Source organism: Dermacentor silvarum, chromosome 3, assembly GCF_013339745.2.
Source record: "Dermacentor silvarum isolate Dsil-2018 chromosome 3, BIME_Dsil_1.4, whole genome shotgun sequence".
Taxonomy (NCBI): Eukaryota; Metazoa; Arthropoda; class Arachnida; order Ixodida; family Ixodidae; genus Dermacentor; species Dermacentor silvarum.
In genome coordinates, this window is record NC_051156.1 from 97,970,193 (window position 1) to 97,989,032 (window position 18,840).

General features: G+C 48.6%; 1 protein-coding gene across 2 annotated transcripts in view; it reads right to left on the reverse strand.

Moving 5' to 3' along the window:
- Positions 1-770: 770 nt before the first annotated feature.
- Positions 771-18,840, reverse strand: part of LOC119445606 (uncharacterized) — a 131,773-nt gene continuing 113,703 nt past the window's right edge. For both annotated transcript variants that reach the window (XM_049663449.1, XM_037709867.2), the window contains 2 exons: positions 4,622-5,017; positions 771-3,027 (listed from right to left, as the gene is read on the reverse strand). In XM_049663449.1, coding sequence (XP_049519406.1) covers positions 1,885-3,027; positions 4,622-4,789 — 1,311 coding nt within the window. In that variant the 5' untranslated portion in view covers positions 4,790-5,017 and the 3' untranslated portion in view covers positions 771-1,884. The remainder of the gene's footprint in view (positions 3,028-4,621; positions 5,018-18,840) is intronic.

The following is an 18,840-nucleotide window of genomic DNA, read 5'->3' on the forward strand; positions in this document are numbered from 1 at the left end:
ACCTTAAAACCAGATCACACGGCGAGAAAACAATGGCGGTAGCTTGTGAAGTGACATTTCTGAACACGAACATTTCTCAAAAGAATCCTTCTTTCACCTCTAGTTACGTGTGTCCTCATCACCTGCACATATGTAATGAATATTGCGCCTCTCACCATTCTTACAACATAACGAGTTTCATAATTGCTGAACATTAAACGAATCTTTACCAATCCTCTCAGTATAATGAATCACCCGCCACCAAATTACGTGTGCACCATCACTTGAATGCGAATCGCATTAACGACGATAAATGACCCCAAAGGATGAGTTCTGCCTCAATTTTTCTTTTACAAATTCAAGAGTTCTGACGTGGATGTCGTGAAAACCTACATGTACAGCTGCAGCGGAAAATATAAGCACCAGTGGCCGATGACCGGAGCAGGGAAATTGCGGTACGCGGTGCTCTTGTTTCCGTGCACAATGCTACTTAAAGTGCCACACGATTCATGTTTCAAAGACGGGGTGCCTGGCACTCTCGTTTTCGGCGTGCTAGGGAAAGACAGCGTCGCGTTCCACAATTTATCTGATCGAGGGATCAGTCACTTGGGCTAATCTTTTTCCGCTGCAGCTGTACATGCTTTCTTTCTTTCCCCTGTATATCAACTTCCTTCGCTGCCCTGAAACACAAATGGTCACCGTCGTAATACAAAGAACCAACGTTTCCCCCCTCCAAGCTTCTATTCTGCAGTCGCATTTCAAGGCAATCTAACACACATTGAGTCAATGAAAAGTCTCTCGCCTTAGTTTTATTTTATTACTAGCGTCATTTGAAGAAGTTGAAAAACAAGTCCACAAGCGCGCCGCCGCAGCAAAGTGCAGCTTCTTTTAGTCAAAATATTTTTTTTTTAAGAAACAGCATCGTCATCGCGAACGATGCTCCTGGAGACGCGGTTCAAGCTTGTGTAGTTGCTTCCAGTGGTCGTTAGCTGTTGGCAGTGGCGGCGTTGGAAGGTCCGGTCTACCGTATTCACCCGGTGTTACACGATTTGCTATCCCACGCCTTATCGGAGGCCTGTTAATCAGTTGTGTGTATTCAATGAATCAGGGCGCTGCTGGGGACTTGACGCACACTACAAAGTTCAGCTCGCTGGCTGAGCCACAAATCGTATACAGCAGCGTAGAGTGGCACTCGTTCGAAACAATCCCTCGTCCAAAAAAACACCGGTCTTGCGAGATCTTGAGCATGCCCAAGACGCGTAGCCTCGGCCACGGCAGACGTACGCGCACTGCGGTGAAGTGCCCGTTTTCAAAAAAAGAAACTCACATTAGCGACACACACTTCGTTGATCGTTGCAAAGTCGCACGCTTTGCAAGTCGTCACCGGCTTTCTTGAAGTCTCAGGGTGCGGTTCTGTTTCACCTTCCACGCTCAGTTCCTTAACTATAAACCCTACGCGGATCTTCCCTGGAGTCACCAGAAATATTTCGGGAGCGCCTGGATCGAATCCACACTGGCGCTCAAGGACTGCCGGCGTAAAAGCTGGCGCACTCGCGCACTCTTGAAGAGGAAGCCTCAGTACTTCACAAGTCCTCTGTCCACTGTGAAGATGAACCTCGGCGCCCTGAAAGTCATTTCCGGCAACCTGACTCCACATATCCTTGGATGCCACGTCACGCAGGGTTCGTCCGGAGGCACGCCGCTCTGCACGACTCGTACAAATGTGAAGTTGTACAGCTGAGAGCGGCGTATAGGACTGCGCGGCGACGCCAAGCTGGCCTCGTCCGTGTAAACGTCGTCTCTTGAGCGGTTGGCATCCGTGTATAGACTGGCTTCGCTTTACGCCTCGAACAGACGAGGGTTGCGAATCGTCGCCTCGTAATATATATATATATTTTTCCTTTCTTACAGAGGCAAGGGCCTACGCGTCGACGGCTCCACGAAGCTGTGCCTGTAGTCCCTGCTTCTCTTCTGGTTGTGCTGCCTTAAAGGCTCTGGCTGTGGCTGCTGCTGTTGCTGATGATGCTGCGGGTACGCCCTGGACTCGGGCACAACCATCTGCCTGGACGACGCCGACTGTCGGTGGCTCGGCGGGTGTTGTTGCTGCTGCGAGAACGGTCTCTGCTGCTGTGGCACTTGTCCGTTGCGGTATGGCTGCGGCGTCTGGATCTGGCGGTGCGGCGGATGCGGCTGGCGCTGCTTCTGCTGCGGTGCGCCGAAGACCGTGGCAGCGGCGGCGGCGGCCGCCGGAAAGGAGACCGGTCGGCGGTTCCTGCGCTGCTCCCGCTTCTGATGCTGGTGGTGGGCGGGCCACTCTTCGTCGGAAGACGAGTCCAGCTCGCGGGGCAGGAGCTCGTCGGAGCCGATGCCGCTGCTCGACTTGGAGCCTCCCTCGGGCCTCGCCGATGACCTCTTGCACACGGTTCCGTAGTCCTTGGGAGGCAGCAGGAGAGGGCCGCGCTCCGGGTTGCTCAGCTTCTCGCGTAGCTCGGCAGCCAGGGACGCGTACAGGCTGGCCATGCGGTCGCTAGACGTGGCCGAGCCGACCGAGGCCGCGCCGCGGACCGGAGCAGGAAGAACCGCGGCGGGCCTTCGGGGCGGAGACGTGGCCAGACCCTCTTCCTCTTCCTCGGAGACGTCGCTGCGGTCTTCGGAGCCGTCCTCGGTCCTGCCGTCGGAGGGCATCCGCGGCGGACCCGGGTGGTGGTGATGGTGGTGGTTGTGGAAGGAGTGCTCGCGCAGCAGGCCCTTGGCTGCCAGCCGGTGTTCGATCTCGCGGAACTTGGTCTGGTTGTCGGGCCGCTCGACGAGCTGCTGCAGTTGCTGGCGCAGCATGGTGGCCGTCTCGGACGAGTCGCAGCGGTAGACGTGCACGTGCACGGGGCACCTGGTGACCGGGTTGTAGAGCAGCAGGATGCAGCACACCAGGTCGCCGTCCTGGTGCACGCACGTGACCGCGTGCTGGGGGATCAGGTGCTTCACCTGCTCCATCTTGCCCCGAACGCCGCGGGCGATGTTCTGAACCATCTTGATGCCCTTGCCGCTGACCTGCAGTGAAACAAAAAATAAAGGACACACACGTATAAGTAACACTGGTCATGTTACGGTATGCGATCATCGCAAGGAATGGCGGTTTACGTCTTGCACTACACATCGAGAAGTATAGCAAGTTTAAAAATATAACATGCGACAGGTTTACCTGAACGAAATTCAGCAGTATATATTTCATCAACTGTGTACTATATTTCAATATATTGCACGGCGGGGGGGGGGGGGGGGGGCTTGGGTTCCCTGTCTTCACTCGTATTTATGTTTGCAGGACTACAAGTATGCGCCCCCATGTTAACAGCTTAAAAGAAAGCTCTTTCAACTAACCACTGCTTTTTCGTAACAGAGATAACACAAAATAAGGCCGCATTCTGCGGCTCACATGGTTAAATAATGCACATGGAATTTTTGTTTGCCAGCTTTATTCAGACAATTGATTAGAAGGAAAAATTGTTGCGGGCATTTGTCGACCTCGAAGGGACGAGCACTCAATGCTATACGGCACACAAAAGGCCGGACAAAACAGGCAAACAGTGACTGCAGGTGCTTTTTTTTTTTTTGAACAAGCAGAAAAAAATACAATATTGTCTTGAAATTTGAGTAAGGAGAGCAGCTGAGAGCGCTATCTTGTTTCAAGTTGTTACAACAAAAACGCGGGTCACTGCATTACCACACAAGTGCAGAAGGTATAAGGACAAGCTTGCCGCATTCTGCAAATTTTTGGAGCTTATACTGGCAGCGAAAACTTCCGACAGAGTGCAAGACGTCAGAGTCCGAGTGCTCACCGCCATGCCTGCTTTGACGCTCGTTCGCTATTCCTGACACGTAAACAAAACAGCATCGTTCCTCTTAAAGATCGCAGACGCCCCTATTTGAACCAAAGTTCATGACTGCCCATGACATTCCTCATCGAGCACTTTTTCTCTGCTTTTTCTCTTCCCCCTTTTCCCATCTCCCCGCGTGGACGCTCTTCCAGCTAGCATCCCTGTTTTCTCCCTTTCTTTCCTCCTCCTCCTCCTTGATCGAGGAGAATTGATCGGTGAAGTCTATTAAGGTCTTTCGAACTGCGACTAACCGCTACGCAGGGCATCCGCCGAGTGTTACAGTAAATTTGGATAGTAGGACGGTATTTTTTGTCGATGGGGCTATTTGTATGTAGGATCTCTGGCGTTATCGCTGATCAACAAACAAGGCGCCCACATGCGTTTCAGTCATGTCATAAACGAGAAGGGGAATCGAGGGGCCCGATTTTTGTTAGTAACAACTTTATGAAGCCAACAGTTAATGAAGCCCGGGAATTAAAGCATAGGGGAAAGTATTTGTTGTTTTAATTGAAGCGTAGAAATGTTCAGGTATAAAGGGAAATGAAAGAGGATGGGAACACACCTTACCGCCCTATAGGGAGTCGTAGCCAGACCTTCGGCTACACGTAACTCGCTATACACGTAAGTTAACAATGATAATTTGCCGGCATCAAATAGGCATTTTTTTTGCGTGCCTACAATTGCAAATGAACTCAATGCAGGCAGAGCACTCCTACACTTAGTTTTCAAGCACGCTTGGCTTGAGCTCGGACGAAGAAACGTGGCCTCACCTGGAGGGTGACCTTGGGCGGCTCAACTTCCCGCTCCCGTTCCAGCAGGAACCGCAGCACGGGCCCGATGTACTCGAGGCCCCGGAGACCGCGGGACTCCTTGGCGCCCAGGAACCACACGTAGTACGACTGCTTCTTCATCTCCTTGGCGCCCCGTCGGAACGCCATGGCACCGACCGGCCGTGGACCGCTGTGTATATACGTAGCCTTCGCGCGCAGAGACGAGCCACCTCACAGAGAGAAGCCCGTCAGGGCTTCATGTTCGTATCCACACCGATGCCGCGATGCGAAGCCACGGTACCAGGCAGTCAAGTCACTGGCGTGAGCTTTCCGGATGGTCGTTCGCTCACGCCTGGACGAGTGTCCGGAGGCGCGATTCGATCGCCGCGGCTCAACCTGCAATCAGAGGAGAAGAGAGGAATCCTATTGTAGGCCAGCGGGTTGATGCCAGCGTGCTAAGAAAGAAAAACAAGTGGCTAAACGCCCTTAAGAAGACGCTGCCAGCCCCTTTTCGCCACGCTTCACGAACTGGAGATACAAATTATAGACACACGTATCTGGGATGGCGTCAAGGGTCGAAAGGCTGCGACATAGAGGAAGGGGTCAATCCGAATAGTTCACCCATTTTATTTTTTCTGGGGCCGGCCGAAGTGCGACGCCTTGGTGTGAATCGGGCACTCTGTATAGGGTTCGACGTCAGCGACGTGTCTGACAGCCGCGGGGTTCGGGCGTGCGCGAACATTGAAAGACAGAATGTGATACATTGACGCGTCGGACGGACCCCACGATGATAAGGCGCGCGGACAGAGAGGGCACGCATCACGAGAATGTGGGACAAGTCTCACGAGCGCCGAACCTAGTCATTCGGTGGTCACACCTCCCAGACGGAAACCGTCACGTGTCTCTCGCAAGACGGAACATTGCCGGAAAAAAAGTATGCCGTCTGCGAGGAACGCTCGCCTGGAGAGACACGCTGAGTGAGAAGCTGCGGGGCCGTCTGATCGGCTAGCATGCAACTCAAGGCGAGAGAGAGAGAAAGCTAGAAACAAAGGAAAGAAGGGTGGTTCACCAGACGCACGTCTGGTTTACTATCCTGCACTGGGAGAGGGGGGTGTAGTGACGAATGAAGAAGGAAGAAGGCGAGAGAAAGAGCACCAGTTGCGAGCACACTTGGAGTTGCGAACAAGACTTTCGACTAGAGGTGCTCGACAGATTGTGATCACAGCACCTAAATTATGCAAATTTGCGATCAGACAAACACACAAGCGGCGCATACACTGCACCGACGCGCAAATATACTTGTTACAAATTCTGATTAAGACCTGGAAGTATATATATATATATATATATATACAGGGTGTTTCAGCGAACACTTTCAAAATTTATTTAAGGTTGCCTGTGGCAGATAGCCCAATTCTAGTTAATGAGCTGGTCTACTCGAAGAGGCGGATATTACTTGCACAAAAAATTGATATGCATAATCGACTAATCAACAAAAATTCACTAAGTTTTTAACTAATTACATGATTATCCATATTGCAATTTAGAAATTGTATCCGTGCAGTTCGCAAGGCGGATCCACTTGAAACGAATTCTCGAGATCACACCAGTTTCGAGATATTAATTCCCGAACTTTGCCGAGAAATGCATTGGTGTTCCAGTTCACTTTGTGCACCAATGCATAAAGCGACGTTTTTTAAGAAACTAACTGGAACGTCAATGCATTTCTCCGCAAAGCTCGGGAATTAATATCTCGAAACTGGTGTGATCTCGAGAATTCGTTTCAAGTGGATCCGCCTTGCGAACTCCACGGCTACAATTTGTAAATTGCAATATGGGCCATCAGGTAATTAGTTAAAACTTAATTAGTAAATTTATGTTAATTATTCGATTATGCATTTTAATTTCTTGTGCTAATAATGTCCGCCTCTTCGAGTAGACCAGCTCATGAACGAGAATTGTGCTATCTGCCACAGGCAGCCTTTAAGAATTTTTGAAAGTGTTTGCTGAAACACCCTGTATATATAAAGCTTTACTCGGTGATTACCTAAGAACGAAGTGCTTGTGAAATGCACTGTTGTCCAACTCAAAGCAAATTTATACAGATTTGCGCCAGTCAGTTACGTTCACTCATTTCCGTGACGTCATCGCGGGGGCGAATCAACTTTTTTTCATCACCGGCCGTTGTCGGGAACTACGTTTTGGAGCGGTGGAAACGCAGTGAGCGGGTGTACTGCGGTTTTGCGGGCGGAGCTTGTACAACACTCTTAGTTTCTCACCGAGTGTATAGAAGCGCGTAGGTTACGGGTAACTCCCAGGTGCTGTTTTTAAGCACGCGCCACAAAGTGGACCAACGTATACATCGACGGTCAGCCCACTAAAGATGGTGCTCCAGGAGATGAACCGCTGCATCCCTAGATTTTACACACTACGAGGGAGGCGCATTTAGGAAGAACAATAAGAAGAAAAAGAGGCGTTATCAGTGGCCGACCCGTTCACCGAATCTCGTTCGACTCCGCGGCATTGAGGCACGCAGGCGTGTCCGCGTACGCACCGGCCCGCGCAGACTATATACCGTAGAATCAGCGCCGTGCCAGACGGGGTATCGTTCCAGTGAGCTGCCGCGCGCTCACCGCGCCGGACCCAAAAGCATCCGGCCACGCAAGCTGGCGGCAGCATCTGGAATCCGGCTCACCGTTATCGGAGCGAAGGCCGCCGTGTCTCCTTTTTTTTTTCTTGCTCGATTCTTTCTCTCTCTCTCTTTTGTTTGCCTTTTGTGCCGTCTCGGTATGCCGGCAGTCCAGCAGGAAAATGGGGCCTTCCGATCCAGCCCCCTCTGTGCTACACGGCTTGTGGGCATGCCTGCATTGCGAGGTCCGCTTCGTTACGCTAGTAGCGCCACGGCGCCCTGCCCCGTCGCAAAAAGTCGAGCAAGACGGCTGCGATAGGGCGTGCATCATTGCTCTTCGGTGGTCACGCCCGGATGCACCCACTTCTGGTGTCCTCCGGACGACGCGATGTGGACCCGTCCTCGAAACGTCCCATACGCGTATACGATACAGCCACGCAAGTCGATAACACCGTTCTCGTGACTCGGATACCGGAGGGGGCAGGCGCGAAATGAGCTTAGAGAAGAATTGGTGCGATATATAAGTGGCACGCAGAAGAATGGCACCCCTATAGGATAGACCTGTTTCGAGGGGGGGAACTCCTTGGTGACATAGTGGAGCAAATCTGTCATTACGCAAGTCGACTGGTGTCTAGCTGCGAGCTCTCTTAGACTTAGTTAGTGCCTTCAAGTGTGCGCTAAAGCGGTGTTCTCTCTAGCTATTCCCTTCTTTGGCTGCGTTCCAATACTGAACGTAGACGGCTAAATAGACAGCAAAGCGGGCAGCAGCCATGTCCAATTCTGACGAAGCCGGCAAAAGAGACTTCACGAAGGCAGCATCCATGTAAGAAACGATGCAGGGTACCTTGCTGTCCAAACAAAATGGCGGCTGAGCAGAATGCTTGGAAACTCGAAGGGAAGATCGTCTGCTCACAGGAAAACGTATCTGCACTTTCTTGCACGCTTAGCGTAAGCACATTGTATGTGTGTTTTTTTTTTCATAGGTTCGCACACACAAAGTGTTAAAATACAGTACTAATATGTGCTTTTCTCAGCCTTTACTTGTCAAGGCAAGGTCACCTGCCATCGCAAAGACGTCTTCCAGACCTGTTCCAGGTGGCTTCCGTTACTTGGGGCCCAAAGATGTCCTCTTAGCTGCCAACGTAGACCGTCTCCCATCTTGACCAGAATTGGAACACACCCTTTCTCTCTTTTCACTGGATTATCCCCTTTCCCCAGTACAGGGTAGCGAACCGGAGGAACGTCTGGTTCCTGATTTCTTCGTTTTCTCTCTCTCTCTCTCTCTCTCTCTATATATATATATATATATATATATATATATATATATATCATTACGCTATGTTGTTCTGAAATGTGCTACGAGTAAGCGCAAGCGAATGTTTTCGACGCATCCGTCTGCCTAATGGAGCGCAAAGCTGCACTAGGTATATATGCTAATCAAGTGAAGTCTGTTTGTCTGGGAAGAAAATAGGGCTCGCGTCTTTTATTTCTTAACTTCTAACTCATAGGTCGCGGAGATGGCAACCACCGGCACGGCGAAGAGAAGTTCATGTTTAGTACAGGAGAACATAAGCATTCTGAGGAACGAATGAAAATCAGCGGCGCCGCATCTTCTTCTTCGTTTCCTACTGATACAAATGTAAGCCGAAAGAGAGAGGGATTTGATTGCAGAAAGGCAGAAAGATCGGCATGAGCTATGGATTACTATAACCCGCTGCTCTGTACTGAAACTGGGTGATGAATGAATACGACAAGGACCACCATATTGCAGTATATTGAAGTCCAATAAAAATATGTATTTACCGCTCATCGAAAACAGCCTAATCGCTATAACAAAGCATAAAAATAAAGATTAACAGAAAAAGAAGCATCTGGTTCTACGTTTATAAAGGAGCATCCGTCTAGTGGAAGGAGAGGGGCTGCGGATTCATTCAGACCACCTGGGTTTAAAACTGCTCCCCTATAAGAACGCGGCCGTGGGGATGGAGAGAGAATCCGCGACCACTGATAAGCGGGACATCTGCATCAATTAAGTCACAAAGTGAGGTATTTACATCATGGTGTATACACCTATATACAATACACAAATACCTATATATCGGGAAGGGTTTATGTGGCGAAGCATATAGGTCCGTGATGATTCGTGCCGTGCAAATTGTGTCCAGCTGTGATTTGTACGTAAGAGGGAGCGCGGCTTTGATGACACTGTTGTTCTGACAGTTCTTTTTTATATTGTGTAGAATGTTTTTTTTTAATTGTGCTTTTTTGCATGTAGAAAAATCACTTGTTATACATATACAGTATATAGTATGTATGCAATATATCATGTAATATAGCATGTACACCATGTTATATGTGGTACGTTACGTAATATGCACGGTATGGTACATGAATACGTTACATTCGCAATAGTATCAGATACATGTATAACGGTGTGTGTAACAGCCCCTGTTTAAATCAACTTCTTCGCAATAGAAGGAGTTGCAGACGCTCCATTCGTGCGCCAACCTCTCCTTTTTATCGCGTAACAAAATGTATTCGTCATTTTTTTTTATGTATCACGGCTGCCTGCCATCTTTCCTCACATTTCCATGCATACAGGAGCACTTGTCGTTCCTGTACGCTGGCTTTGTCGCGCAAGCGATTCACCACCGTAATCGGCTTTCCGTCCTTGCGCATCCACTCTGTGGCAAAGCTGCAGCTGAGGTAACGCAGCTTTACAGCGCTCGGCAATCGCGCGGCAGGAGCATCCGGATCGCGCGGCCGGCGCTTTCTCCAGGGTCAACCAGCGCGGAGGCGGCTTTGTCGCCTAAAGAAAAGCGCACCGCACTCTATACAGCGATCGACTCTGGTGAAGGCTTACTTAAGGCACGAAAAAAAAATTAGGAAAACCAAGTCCGGCGATGTCGGCAGGCAGCGGAATCGACGTGCGCGCATAGAGAAAACGGGTCGCAAGGCCTTCTTACATATACGCAATAGTTGGAGCAAGGATACGACCAACGCTAGCTTAGCGAGCGCGCGGCCGGAGAATCGTGATGTTTTACGTCCTTTCTCATCCTTTCTTTTGATATATGCGGGGCTTCTTGTTCATTACCACTCGGGGAGAGCCGCTCTTTCCTGCGGAGGTCGTGAAAGAATTCTCGCATCGGATTAACAGAACCGTCGCGAGCTTGCCGAGCGCTGGTGGAGTTGAGAGAATCTTTTACCGAGGCCGGGGAACGAAGCTTTTTTTTTTTCCATCTGTAATATTTATTTCCTTTTCCTCCACGAACGTGCGTTTTCTTTTTTTATCTCCGACGGTCGCCCGCATCTTAAGAAGGTTTATATACGAACATGCACAGAACGCGTGGAGTTCGCAGGATCTGTGTGTGAAACGCCTTTTTTTCTGGGTACACACACACACATAGTATGTACTACGTGAGCGATAGTCGTCAATTTAGGAACACACACTCGCGCACTCACGTAAGCACTCAACACGGGCACGCTTGCAGACACGCACACACTCGAATGCGGGTCTCGTAAATCCCAGCGAATACGCTTTCGTCTCCTGATCACCCAGTCACGCCGAAACATTCGCCAGCCTACAGACACGTCAAGCATAAAAATGAGCGGCTCCCCGACCTTTCATTCCTCTCTCGCTATTCCGTGGGTCCCGTTGAATTGACTCGATCGCTTATGTTGCGTGCCCTATCTCGCACGCGCACACACATAAACACATACAACACACACGCACACACTCCGAGTTCCCACGTTCGTATTACGCTGTCTTTCTCCGACTTGTTTACGGCCGCGATGACAACCTTTCTCGGACTTTCGTCACCAGCTTTTCCCGCCACTTGCTTGTTGTTTTTTTGTGCGACATCGCGGCTTTCCGTGTTTCTTGTGCTATCGAAGATTCCACTCGTGCCCATCGAAGAATGCCAATATATTGAACAATCATTTCTAGACGACGTGGGTGAAATTTCACTCGAGCGACGAACACAACACGACGTGAAAAGACGCGTGTGACTGTGTGCTTTCTCTAGTTGCGCGTGTCTCGAATTCAAAAACGAAAAAAAAATGAAGAAGGTCATCCACAAAGCAGGTGAAGCGTAAGCACAAAATAATTCAACGCGTTTTAACATTCGGGCGGGTTGGTACGAATCCGTCGTAGAATGCGGGTGGCACGACAAACGAGAAACCGCCTGTGATGCATTCGTTTCTTCGTTCTTTTCCGACATTTGTTGCCTTCACGAAGGCTTACAGTGCACTAATTGGAATGACTGACAGTGCTGCGTGCGATGTCTGCAGCCCCAAAAGAAGAACACCGAGCATTTATTGCAGCCCTGTCCTCGATTTGAATCCCAAAGGCGAACGCTATCCAACACATTGCGACGAATGGATGATGAGTTCGGCATTGCTTCAACATCACCCGCACCGCTCTTCGGCCCACGATGCTGTGAAGGCACTTTCGTACATTTTGAGGTTGACTGACTGGCCAATGTGAATGCCTTTGACTGCGTTGACTGCGTTGACTGCTGTTGCAAAGCGAGCCCGTCGTTCTGTCCTTCACTCGTCGTGCTATTGTTGCTATCGTTATACGGTTGCACTGAGTAATAAATTATATCGGATGCATTCTACGCCCATCTACTACGTTCATCCTATACTCCCGCAACTTCAAGCGCCCGTTCAAATCCCAACGCTTGCTAAAACACGCGGATGGCTTTAGGTGAAAGATATTTTTCTAAAACAAAAAAGAACTTTGACCTTTCATTTCTCCGATATAGTAACCAAATTTTTTTTCCTCCGAAGAAATGATAGTCCAGGTTTAACAGTGCTTCGGCAATCTGAATCTGAATTAGACCTCCTCATCGGGGCGCCCCTTCAAAGCGAATTATCGGGCATACCCTCCTTCCTTGATTATACTTAACGGCATTTGGTGGCGCCACCTACTCCTCTCCTCCTACACGACGATTGTGTTCAAAGCGGCGGTCGTAACAAAAGCGACGATTACAAGAAATGACAAAATAAAAAAAAAAGATACAGTGACATATCATTGCTAAAGTTCACGCGCACACAATAAAAATCTTCTTAGGATAACGTTAATGAAGGTCCTCTTGAAGCAAGTTAATTGCGCGATTTCAGACGGACGAGAGTAACAAGATCAAGAATATTTAAAAGACAAAAGGCAAACATTATCAGATCTAGTGAACTTCCTCGTGTTCCCGATTCCTCCCAAAACTGTACTATACTGCGCCGGAGGCAAAGTATTACTTTTTTTTCTAGTCACCATAGGCACTCCTTCCCTCGTCTTAGAAGATACAGGGCTCACACCAATCTGCATACACAGACCGACTTCCCCGGCGAACGCTTACATTGAAATCGGTTCGTTCGGCTTTGTCGTCGTTCACGCAACGGGGCCGAAAAACTCGGAAAAGAAAAAAGAAATCAAGAAACAAGAAAAAAAAAAAGAAACTGGGTCGCGCCTCTGCTGCGGCAACGCGCCAAGTGCTGCTTGCTGCTGGTTCGGCAATTAAGCGATGGGGGACGCGCATGCAAATGTGAGATTAGCAGCCTCCGCTTTCCCGCGCATAATCTGGGGAAATGCGCGCGTCCCGAAGCACGCGACGACAGGAAGGAAGGCGAACAGTTGGGATCAGCTTGGCGATAGCGCAGCTGGGTATACGCGCCGCGTTTGACGTGGACGAAAAAGAAGAGTTCGAGGAAGGAAAAAAAGTGGTCTCAGGGCCGCGGCTTTTTTTAAGGGCTTTCTATGCCGAACCCGGGGGATTTAGTGTATAACTATATATACGAAGTTGCGTTGGTTGCCGAATGTACGACCTATATATATATATATATATATATATATATATATATATATATATATATAGCGCTGAATGTTGGTCATCTGTAGGCATCCCTAACCACCTAGTGGCGTATAGGGCGTGATGTTTAATAGTTTCTTTGATATTTCTAGTTTTTTTGTGGGTGTTTCGTCTCTCACTATCTTGGCCAACAAGATACGTGTCACTGGAGGCTGGGGCTTACATAGTGCTAAATTTTGACCGAGCAAAGCAGGACGCCAAATTCGTGGGGGCCCTTCATTACTTCGGGAGCTTTGGGCGGTACGTTTAAGAAAGGATATATATATATATATATATATATATATATATATATATATATACAGGGTCCGCCAGCTATCATGCACCAATATTTAAAACACATGCAAATGCCACGTAGCTGGTCAACTAGAACCAAGGTAATGTTGTTTGCCGGCGCTTGCAGATAGTCAGATAATGTTTTGCATTCCGCCTAATTACATAATTAGTCTTAATTAATGAACTTCTCGAATATTATACTTAGATTACAAGAGTCAATGAGAAAATTGTGCAGCAACATGACAACTTCCCGATACAGCTACTGTTGCTCAATACCTGCTACATAAAGGTGTTTTTCCGAGCGTGAACGAAGCCCGCGAATACACGCAAAATGGCCGCGCGACCGGCCGCTCGAGCCACTTTGCGTGTATTCGCGGGCTTCTTGCACGCTCACAAAAAAAAGAAAACAATATTAGCGGTTCAACGAGCATTCCAATACTGAATCAAGAAATAGTCGCGTACTATCGCGTAAACCTTCATAAACCGGCGCGCCATCACCGGATGCTGGTACGAACACCCAGCCCGCTAAAAGCCGCTAATATTTGTACCACAGCGAGCCCATGCACTGTATATAGTATACCCTGGCCGGAACATCAATCAAGTCCGTTATATGTTGCCGATGTGCTTCTATTCTTTGAACTATTTTTGTGCTGGCTCGTGTGATGCTTTGCTTCGCTGTATATTAGGCCCTATATATAATTTGTCCGCGGCACTGCCTTCAACCAGCACGAACATGATCCCTGCTCCGCGCGTGCTTCTATTCACATCTTCCATAACCACGGGTACGCTCATTCATGGACACAGCTTTAAAAGAGTTAATTGGGCCACTTCGCCTATGTCTTTAGCAGCAGGTGGCGCTTAAACACTGATCGCCCAGGAAGGAAAGAAGGTTGCCCAATGTACCGTTGACTGTATGCCAAGCTTCTGACGACGCGACCCCTTTAAAAAACGGGGCGGCCTAATAGGACGCCGAGTATATATGGGAGCTCCGGAGGGCTCCATGCAAATCCGTGGGGGTTTGCGCATGCGTATACATGCAAATGAAGTCGTTACACGAGGCTCCCGCGGTGACGGCGCCACCGCCGCCGACGAAGCCGGCCAAATTAGTTGGACAACGGAAGCATTAATTAGGAAAACCAGTCCGCGCGTTTTGACTCCGGTGAACAAGCAATTACTGGGCTTCGTTCAACTCGCAGCGGATCTCGTCATTGCGGTGTGTGTGTGCGTGCGCGCGAGGCCCGTTTCGAACGGCTTGATGGCGGCCGCCGGCTGGGATAGCGGGGACGTGTTGCGGACACGCTCGAACGGCGATCGTGTCCGGCTGTCCGGCTCGGTTATCGCCGAGTGTGTACACCGGCCACCCGTCGGCTGGGCCTCACGTTTCCTGCACCTTTCTTTATTGTTTCGGCGCCGCTGACTTTAGCATTTGAAACGCGGCGATTTTCCCTCTTTCTTTTATTGCTTTTTGTAATTATTCAAGCCTTCTTCCGTTGCGGAGTCCTGGCGCTATACAAATTGGGCTAATTGCTCAACTCCTTCGTTTCTCGCCAATTTGTATTCCTTTTTCCTATACCACGCGCTCGCCTGGCGTACGCTTACGCTTATTATTTTACTGTTTATGCCCTGATTGTGGTTGCAAAGGAGTGTTATTAAAGAGTTCTCGCGTACGCCAACCGTTTTTTTTTTTCTTAATCACGTTACCAGCGCGAAATCGACTGGTACACAAAGGAGAGATACAATCACAACCCGTTTAGAGTGAAATGAACACCCTACATACAAAGTGGATTGACATAGATTTGCGAGTAAATGCATATCGTGAGTAATGCAGAATCAACGCATGAGCTGTGACAAGCCACTCCTGATGAAACGGTTCACTCCGTAGCAAAACGCATGAGAAGTAACCTAACGCGGAAAAGTTTTCAAGACACTACACTGAGACGAAAGAAAAGAAGATCACAACAAAGCATACGCGTATAAAGTGTCGACGGCACAGGAACGTCATAACATTACCGCGTGATAAAAATTACATTGCACAAATAGAAGGATTCACAGGGAACTGATGACTGCGTCCCTGCGCTCCGATGACACTCCACAGTGATTCCTGAGTCAATTTTATTTCGTAGTTGGGCGCTCACCGCGATCATATAGATCGTGCCTCGTCATATACAAATAACCGAGGAGCATTTCTGGAGCGCAATGGTTTTTCAGCCGAGTTATGACGTTTTACTCAGTGCATTCGAGGTAGAGTGTAGACTAGTTTGAGAATACGGGAAGACGACAGCCTCGTTCTTTAGCAAACGCTACAAATCACGGTATTGCCGTCACAACCCTGTCAAAAAAAATCAATTGACTCCAAGTGGGAATTTTCCTAATGGTACCAATTGGAAAATTTTCAATCGTAAATTAGTACATAACTGGACCAACTGAACCAACTGGAACGTGATCAATTGGTTTTTGTTGGAGTGACCAATTATACCCGATGGGTGACAATTGGTTTGAAACCAATTGGTTGGAATGACAAATTGCACCAATGGGCAATACCTATACACATATATATACCCCACGAAGAAAACCTAAATTGGATTCCAGCTGTCAGAAAGAGGTTTGCTATAGCCTTAGTACTGCATGCATATATATATATATATATATATATATATATATATATACAACTCATTCCAGTTTCCTTGAATGGGTTACGTTCTAGCTAGTTTATTCCTATTGGTAGTCCAATAAGACTCAGTTGGGAATGTAAGGTGGGCCTAGCTGGTTAAACTGGCAAGTTCAATTGGACTCAATTGATTGCATCCCTGACTCAATCGTAACCAATTGGAGGTAAGGATTTCCCAAATGGGCCCAGTTGATTCCAATTGGCAAGTCCAATCGGACTCAATTGGTTTCACTTTGACTCAATCGTAACCAGTTGGAACTAGGGATTTTCCGATCGCTTCCAATTGCGTACAGTTCAGTTTTAATTGGCAACTCCGATTGGTTTCGCCTCTGACCCAATCGTAACTGGTTGGAAGTAAAGATTTTTCAATTGGTTCCTATTGGTCCCAGTTGATTCCTATGGGAAAAGATAATTGGAGTCAATAGTTTTCTTTCTTTTTTTGACTGGGTAGAGGAGCACGTCGCATGCCTTTGATAGTAACGTCACTTCCAATCACCGGCATACTGGTGATGCCAGCTAGCGCCATCTGACGTCTCTTTTACACGATGCTATTTCCGCAAATGCGAACTATGCATTGCCGTTTCACAAGTATACCGATCACGGTGGCTGCCATGTTCGCATCTTGGAACACCTATAGCTGAATAGTTCATTATTCGTGGCACAGGATTATTCGGCGGGCATCGATGAAAACAAAGCAAAGTGCAGGGACGTGTCTAGCTATATCCGTGATGTTACTGGTTCCACGTCCATGACGCTTGTGAGAATTTTCAGGGAAGTTCAGAAGCTCCGAACATCAAAAACATCGCACGCACACAGGGGCCGACAGCACATTCGCCACACCTGCAAAATCGCGAACAAAATCGCACTATATGTGAACCAGCTCTTAAGGCGTGACCGATAAACGAAATCTAACGTTTCCGGGGCTATACTTCCGCGCAATAAGGCCCACGATGAAGATCTTGCAGTTCGAAAAAGCGTTTCCGTATAGTTGGTGATACAGTTGGCCAGCGGGTCAAACGGAAGTCTCTGTTGCCGGTATAGTGCTTTATCTTCCTGTATGTTTTCGCACGCCCTTAAGAAGGGACACATGCTGTTTCCACTTATCTGCGCGCGCATTACCCGCGAACAGCGCGAACACCGAGAGGTCACGTGAGTATTTGTAGCACGCACAGGTGGACCCACGACAGACGCTGCCGATTCTGCTCGAGATTAAGCGTAAAGAACGGCTGGGGCGGAAACGAGGCCATCGGGCGGAGAGATGAGCACATGCGGCTCAAGAAAGGGCGGCGGAAGTGGCAGTCTGTCGCTTCATTTCGTCTTTCAATTTTTTTTTAAGAATGAACAACAAAAAGAGAGAAGTCCAGGAACTATAGGAGCGACACCAAAAAGAAGCGACGCAGTATTTAGCGAATCGCTACTAGAAAACACACCGACCGACTATATAGAACCGAATCTGTGCGCTACACACGCCGGCTCAGAGCGCGAATCTTTGGCATGGTCTTCCAGGTTCCAACAAGCGGCCAACTAACGCGGCATGCAGCGCACTCGCGGGATGGCGTCGTTTATATACGTATATATGTATATATAAACTATATATATAAATATATATACAACGCGCGTATCTGCGGAAGCAACCGGAAAAGGGGCGCAATCGACCCGCATTTTAACTATATACACGACAAGGAGGGCACATATAGAAGCAGGTCGCAGTGTAGGTGCGAAAGAACAGCTCGGCGAGACATGGGGCGCTCGGTAGCGCCACTTTCCCAGAGCATCGCTTATAACGTACGGGAGCGAGCGGCCCGGTGAACCCGGATGTGTTACGTAGCGGCAAGCAATGCGGAGGGTCTCGTTTATTATTATTATACGCGGCACGGGTGGCAGACGGGGCATGGCACGAAGAAGGCGCGCGCTGGCGGAGCACGCATATAGGCCTCCGGTATATCGCGTGCGAACCGTATCAAAGTGAACGCGCTCCGCTTTTTTCTTTATCGTCTTCTTTTTTTTCTTAATGCAGGTTACGCTTCCAGCTACTTGACGGCTAAGCCATTGCGTTTGTTACCGGCTATCTGTTGTTCATTGCGTTGTTTGCCGGTATACGCGATGACGGCCTAACCATTCAGTACAAACTCTGCACGCCAAACCGTAATGCACCTGCCTTATGTGCCTTGGCGCTCCGAAGCGTAGTTCCCGAAGACGGAGGGAAAGGGGGAGAGACCAGTGTTGAAAAAAAAAAGTACCTCCCCGTCCACCGTGATGCTATGGAAACAAGACTACGTCAATTGCTGGCGCCATTTATACAAAGTCAGTGAGTTATAGACAGCGATATACAGTGCACTCGCAGGGGCGATATATAATGTAAAGCTATTCCAATGTGTTTGTATTCTATTTTACCATTAAGCCCCTACGATTGATCAACACATTTCGGACCATGTCCACTTGCGAAAACTCCCCATGTATGCCATACGAAAATTACCCTTCTGATGTGACCAGTGCATACTGATTATGCATGATTATACCGAACAAAAGGACAAGAAGTCGTTTCCGATTCTACTCCTTTTTAACCATTAGCGCAACGCTGTTGCTCAAAATGTTTTCGGGATATACGACTACTTCGCTATCGTAGCACGCGATGGCACAAAACAGCAATACCTCGCGTTGTCAAAGTGGCGTGTACGCACTAAAGATGTATTATTATGCAGAACAAAACTGAAAACATTTTTTTTTCTAATAGCCGCAGAGTGACCCCATTTCGAACGCAATAGAAGACGTCTGTCCGCCGATG